Source organism: Squalius cephalus (genome assembly GCF_949319135.1).
Source record: "Squalius cephalus genome assembly, chromosome: 6".
NCBI lineage: Eukaryota > Metazoa > Chordata > Actinopteri > Cypriniformes > Leuciscidae > Squalius > Squalius cephalus.
Genome location: NC_137127.1, coordinates 46,123,676 through 46,130,500, shown reverse-complemented (window position 1 = coordinate 46,130,500; position 6,825 = coordinate 46,123,676). Strand labels below are relative to the sequence as shown.

Genomic DNA, 6,825 nt, shown 5'->3' with positions numbered 1-6,825 from the left:
TATATTAACTTTAAATGTAATATCAAATAGTTCTTCATATATCAAATAGTTCTTCATAATATCAAATTAAGTACTTCATATGTGCTTTAGTTAGTATGTTAGTATGTTAAAGCACAAAATGTTCTGTAAAGTAAAACCTTTAATTTGACATAATTACTAAGTGCATAAAACACAGTCATGAAAGTGTACTCTCTTTAAGAGTGGCCTTTTATTCAATAAATATATTATGCAAGTAGTTTTTTAAAAATATATTAAATTCAATTCAAGTATATTTGTATAGGGCTTTTAACAATACATATTGTTATAAAGCAGCTTTACAGAAAATATACTTTTTAAGATTTGAAGGACACAAGTGCATATTCAGTTTAACTTAGCACACTTCTCTTCCACCATTAATATGACTCTGTATAAGAAAAAAATACAAAGAAATACAAATTTGTATATGAGAAATACAAAGCGGAACGTTACACGGAATGTGAAAATAGAGACACCAGCCACCATAGTCACATGTTTGCCGGGAGCCAGAGCGCCTGACATCAAAACAAATTTAAAAGTGCTGGCTAATGCTAATCGTAAATTCTCTAAGATTATTATTCACGTCGGCACAAATGATGTTCGACTCCGCCAGTCGGAGATCACCAAAATTAATATTAAAGAGGTGTGTGAACTTGCAAATACGATGTCAGGCACAGTAATTTGCTCTGGCCCCAGTAGATCGTGTTCACTCAATGGGCGGCTGTCGAGGTGGTGTCCGCAAAATAATATATAATTCATAGACTATTGGAAAAGTTTTTGGGGCAGACCTGACCTGTTGAAAAGAGATGGTATTCATCCCTCCTGGGATGGTGCTGCTCTTTTCTCTAGTAATTTGGCTCATAGTCTTAGAGCTCAAACATGACAATCTGGGGCTCAGGTCAGGAAGCAGACAGACTGGCTTAACCGACCGTCTGCTAGCGGCCTCGCGTCACCAAGGTCAGATAAATCCCATCACATAGAGCCTCTTTCACCTAGATATCATCACATAGAGACTGTGTCTGTTCCCCAAATTTGGAAATCCCAAAAACGTTTCAACCCATCTAAGGTTAAAAATGTAATTGATTTTCAACAAATAAAAAACAGCTATAATACAGATGAGCAAATGATAAAGCTCGGGTTGCTGAATATTCGATCCCTTACTTCAAAAGCACTTATTATTAATGATATGATTACAGACCATAATCTAGATGTGCTGTGTTTGACAGAAACCTGGCTAAAACCAAACGATTACATTACTTTAAATGAGTCCACCCCGCAAGATTACTGTTATAAACATGAGCCTCGTCTGAAACGCAAAGGGGGTGGTGTTGCTGTAATTTATAGTAATATTTTCAAAACCACTAAGAAATCAAGTTTTAAATATACTTCTTTTGAAGTGTTGGTGCTTAATGTAAAAATATATAGTATAAATGATAAATCACGTTTGAGATTTGTGCTGGCTACTGTATACAGGCCACCAGGGCACCATAAAGATTTTATCAAAGAATTTGCTGACTTTCTATCAGAGTTAGTATTGACTGCAGATAAAGTACTAATTGTTGGTGATTTTAATATACATATAGATAATGAAAAAGATGCATTGGGATTGGCATTTAAAGACATTCTGAACGCTATTGGAGTTAGACAACACGTGTCAGGACCTACTCATCGTCGTAATCATACTCTAGATCTAATATTATCACACGGAATAGATGTTGATGCCGCAAATAGGGCTGTCACTTTACATTCGAAAACCGATTGTACAATCGATCGGACCAACCAACACACGTTTCGAAAACAAAAATAAGGAATCGATTGTTACGGGCTTCTCTCGGAGCGCGTCCAGCTCGTCACGATACGCCCAATTATAACAGCAAATTATACTTCTGCATAATGTGTCTCTTTTTACTACGAAAATGTGAATTCTGCCGGTATGCAGACAGTCTCATGCATACAGATTCGGCTACGGTCTACGGCCTGCGTAGGCGAAATTTGTTTGACATTTCTAATCGTAAACACAGCCATGTTGAAGCCTGCAGTGATGTTTTTCATTAATATTATGGCAGTCCACTCTGCTTATTGTTTTTGGAGAATGTTGCACTCCTGTTTGTCATTGTGCACGAAACTTCACACCAATAAATCATCAGGAATATTTGCTGACTTGTGCTAGGCGCCCACTTTTACGTCCTAACTCTCACTAGTTCCATTACGTCCTCTTTTTCATCCTAATTATGTCTCAAAAATCGAACAGGATTTCTTCACAAAAGTGACAGCCCTAGTCGCAAATAACAACATGCATGCTTTCGGCATCATGAGAGTGAGTCAACTATGAGAGTTTTCCTTTGTAAGTGAATTAACGAACAACCCTCGGATTAGCAGGCCTGTCACACCACTCAGTTGTTTAAGTGAATAATGTGTGTGTTCTGTACCGTCCCACAGTGCAGTTCTCCTTTACCTGGCCTGCGGAGTCAGGAAATGTGTTGCAGGGGTGTTGGGAAGGCCTGGGGCATCAGCGAGTGCACACTCTGCCCAGCGCTCTCAGGTGAGTCCGTGAACACGGAGCCGGAAACACTCTCACACAGAAACACTCTCACTGTTTACAGCAGCACAGTTTGTACTTTGAGCACAAAGAGGGAACAAAACACTCAGTTTGTTCCTTTTTAACTCGTAAACTCCAACACACACACACACACACACACACACACACTCTGATATCAGTTCTGCTGGCTAGAAAAACACGTCTACTTGTAAAACAGAAAATAGAGTAGTTGCCGCATGACTTCATGAGATAAATATAGCTTAGAGAGTTGTTTGGCAGACGGCTCATTTAAGTCCTGCTACTATATTATTATTATTATTATTATTATTGCAACAGTCAAGGTGTCGCCATCAGCGCTCGATCAGCCGGCTGGCTAAACATTACAGCATACTCACATTCCTCGTCGTCTTGATGAATGCTACAGCCTTTGCTTTCATGTCTTTAATAGAAGATGACTTCAGCACCACTATCATTTATTAAATATAGTGACATAAAATGACATAATACACTATTATTGAGATATTAATGCATATTCAAACTGTGGCCTCAATAACAGGGCATATTATAACTATATGGGGTAAGTTGTCACAATGTGCTCCAATAATGTAATTATCATCACTTAATTAAGGACTTAATCGCAAGATGTAAGTAAGTAAGATGTTTACATGACACAAGCAAATCTTTTCAATCCCGTTTACATGCAGTTTTCATTATTCGGACTAATTCTCTAATTGTGTTTATTTTCACGGTTCACATGCAGAGCACTGATGATGAACACACATATACGGTAGTGTTTCTGATAACCCTAAAAAAGTCACCATTTCAATGTTTTTGAGCATCAGTGCACTGCATTATATTCATGTCTTATCGACAGCAAAAGAAATATGCGCATGCACACTTTGGTCAGAGTAGAATAGATGCCATTAAAGTGTTTAAATGCCTGTTTATTGTGATTAAAATCAGCGTACGGCATGTTTTACTATGGTTATGGCTGCTACGATTATGAGCATTTAATCTACGTATTACATTAGTTAAACTTTAATTGCAATATTGCCTAAATCTCATTATAATTACAGTATAATGGTACGTGTAAACATAGTAAAGGAAAGACTACTTTATGCATAGTACAATTAGCATAACAAAAATTCTACATTTTATTCCAATGAAATGAATGGGCTTTATTTTAGTTTGATTATGTTTTTTATTATATTTTGTATTTTTAGGGGATTTTATAGTACTACATTGTACATACATATAAATAAATATATATTGAAATATGGTACATAAGTATTTATGGAATAGTTATGATCCATATATTACCTGTTAATCACTTTTTGAGCATAGATACATCAGCATTCCAACTTATATTGTGGTAAATCTTGAAAGCTTTGGAGCACAGACTTCAGTTTGGTCTCTTTTTAAAGAAAACACTTGAAAGATTATTGCTTTTTTTATGAAAAATGCACAAAAAAATATTTTAAAATTTTATATGAAATATTGATTTTCCAAAACATGTTTTACTCAAACTGTGAGAAAATCAAAGCCATAAATCGAATCAAGTTTTGTTCCAAATTTGAGCCTGATATCTCGAAAAAGTAACTTTCAGGAAGATTTTGTTTGTGCGCAGCACCAAATTTTACAATAGATGGAATTCGTCTCTCAATCATTTCTAATGCGCTCATTTTTTATACATTTTTTAGGACCATTAAAGAAAAACCAAAACGTAATATTTTTTGGTCAAAAATTATTTATGATTATATAAAATTACACCACTTTTCCCCACAAAATAAATGTGACATCCTCCTCAGACCTTACACTGTTTAATAGCTAAACAAGTAAACACAATAAATATGACAATATTTGAACTTTTGTTTGGAAGACATAATTCTTAAATGTTGTGTTGTTTTTAACAGGGTTTTTGGGCTTTGCTGTCGTTCTTTGTACTGAGAAACATTTGCCAAGGATATATTTTCATAACTTCTTGACGACCCTGAGTGGTTGATAATGTTGAGCACACGGTTACATAATCATTTACCCAGTGCAGAATAATGACTGGAACAATAGAGCCATCCTTGGGGATCGCCGGCTCCCCTATAGAGCCTCAAATATGTAACCTCACAGGGACAAATAGTTATTTTCCTCTCTGTGAAGAACTGTGGAAAGTATTCCTGAACTGCTGGAAAGCTTTGTTGTGAAAGACATAAAGTAAAAATAAAACACTGATTAGGGAACATGCCTTCCCTTGTGAAAAAACATCAATCTATCTATTTGAAAAGCTACAATAGAAATGGCAATAAAGCATATTTTAGTTTACCATAAATGCGTCAGAAGTACATTTTAAATACACAATAGAATTCATTTTGTACTTACATTTAAATATTCTACTTAATTGGGTCAAAATACTTCAACTAATTGCATTAACTATCAATTTAACATGTAAATAACACGCAATTAAGTGTCAGAAAACATTACATTAAGTTCACACTCAAGTATATACCTTTTTTTTTTCAAAGTATATTATTTCCATAGTAAATACTCTTTTTAAAAGTAAGTGTACTTCTTTTTCGCAAGGTTTTGCCTTATAAATGGATGAATCACTCAAATGGTGGAATGTTAACACACATATATACACTACTGGTCAAAAGTTTTAGATCGGTAAGATTTTTAATGTTTTTAAAAGAAGTCTCTTCTGCTCACCAAGGCTGCATTTATTTGATTAAAAATACAAACAAAAACAGTCATATTGTGAAATATTATTACAATTTAAAACAGCTGTTTTCTATGTGAATATACAGTAAAGTGTAATTTATTCCTGTGATCAACGCTGGATTTTCAGCATCATTACTCCAGTCTTCAGTGTCACATGATCCTTCAGAAATCACTCTAATATAATGATTTGATGATCAAGAAACATTTATGATTATTATCAATGTTGAAAACAGTTTTTTACATTTTTATTTCATGATGCTTTGATGAATAGAAAGTTCAAAAGAACAGCATTTATCTGAAATCTAAAGCTTTTGTAACATTAAACACTACCGTTCAAAAGTTTGGGGTCAGTAAGAATTTTATTTTTATTTTTGGGGGAAAGAAATAAAATAAATCAATACTTTTATTCATCAAGGATGAGTTAAACTGATCAAAAGTTACAGTAAAGACATTTATAATGTTAGAAAATAATCTATTTTAAATAAATGCTGTTCTTTTGAACTTTCTATTCATCAAAGAATTTTGAAAAAAAAAAATCTACAAAACTGTTTTCAACACTGATAATAATAATGAATGTTTCTTGAGCATCAAATCATCATATTAGAATGATTTCTGAAGGATCATGTGACACTGAAGACTGGAGTAATGATGCTGGAAATCCAGCTTTCATCTGAGGAATAAATTACATTTTAAAATATATTAAAAAAGAAATCAATCATTTTAAATTGTCATAATATTTCACAATATTACTGTTTTTTTTTTTTTACCAAATAAATGCAGCCTTGGTGAGCAGAAGAGACTTCTTTAAAAACATAAAAATTCTTACCGATCTAAAACTTTTGACCAGTAGTAGTGTATGTATGTGTTTATATATATACAGTATATATATATATATATATATATATATATATATATATATATATATATATATATATATATATAATGCAATATATATGCATAAACAGCAAGCTAAATATTCTCACATATAAGAACACTGTGGCATAATGAAATACCGTTTCAGGATGTTTTGTGTTCTTGTATTTGTTTCAGCCTCTCGTTTCAGTTTTGATGATGAATCACTTGTTAATTGTCTACATGCATTTCTCACTGTGATTCTATTTTTCGTTGCATGCATTATTGACTGCAGTTTGACAGATGTTGTCAGGCTAGAGATCAGTGTGTTGTTTTCTCCTCAGGAAACACAGTGAATGGACAGGGCATCTGCCCGAAAGGCTTCGAGCGGCTCAACGGGACTCAGTGTGTGGGTAAGAGTTCTAGATCCATCATAGCATTCACCATTATCTTAAACGCATTTTAAGAACATGCAAACACACACTTCACTCTGCCTTCCTTCATCCAGAGGTCAGCCGAACACACCCGGCACTTATCTATCCATCCATCCATCCATCCATCCATCCATCCATCCATCTATCTTTCTATCATTTATCATCTATCTATCCATCCATCCATCCATCCATCCATCCATCCATCCATCCATCCATCCATCCATCCATCCATCCATCCATCCATCCATCCATCCATCCATCCATCCATCTATCCAT

The 6,825-nt window shown here is 34.3% G+C and overlaps 1 protein-coding gene across 2 annotated transcripts in view; it reads left to right on the top strand.

Moving 5' to 3' along the window:
• Positions 1-6,825, top strand: part of ltbp4 (latent transforming growth factor beta binding protein 4) — a 100,785-nt gene that overhangs the window by 51,370 nt on the left and 42,590 nt on the right. For both annotated transcript variants that reach the window (XM_079873329.1, XM_079873330.1), the window contains exons 8-9: positions 2,455-2,557; positions 6,460-6,528. In XM_079873329.1, coding sequence (XP_079729455.1) covers positions 2,455-2,557; positions 6,460-6,528 — 172 coding nt within the window. The remainder of the gene's footprint in view (positions 1-2,454; positions 2,558-6,459; positions 6,529-6,825) is intronic.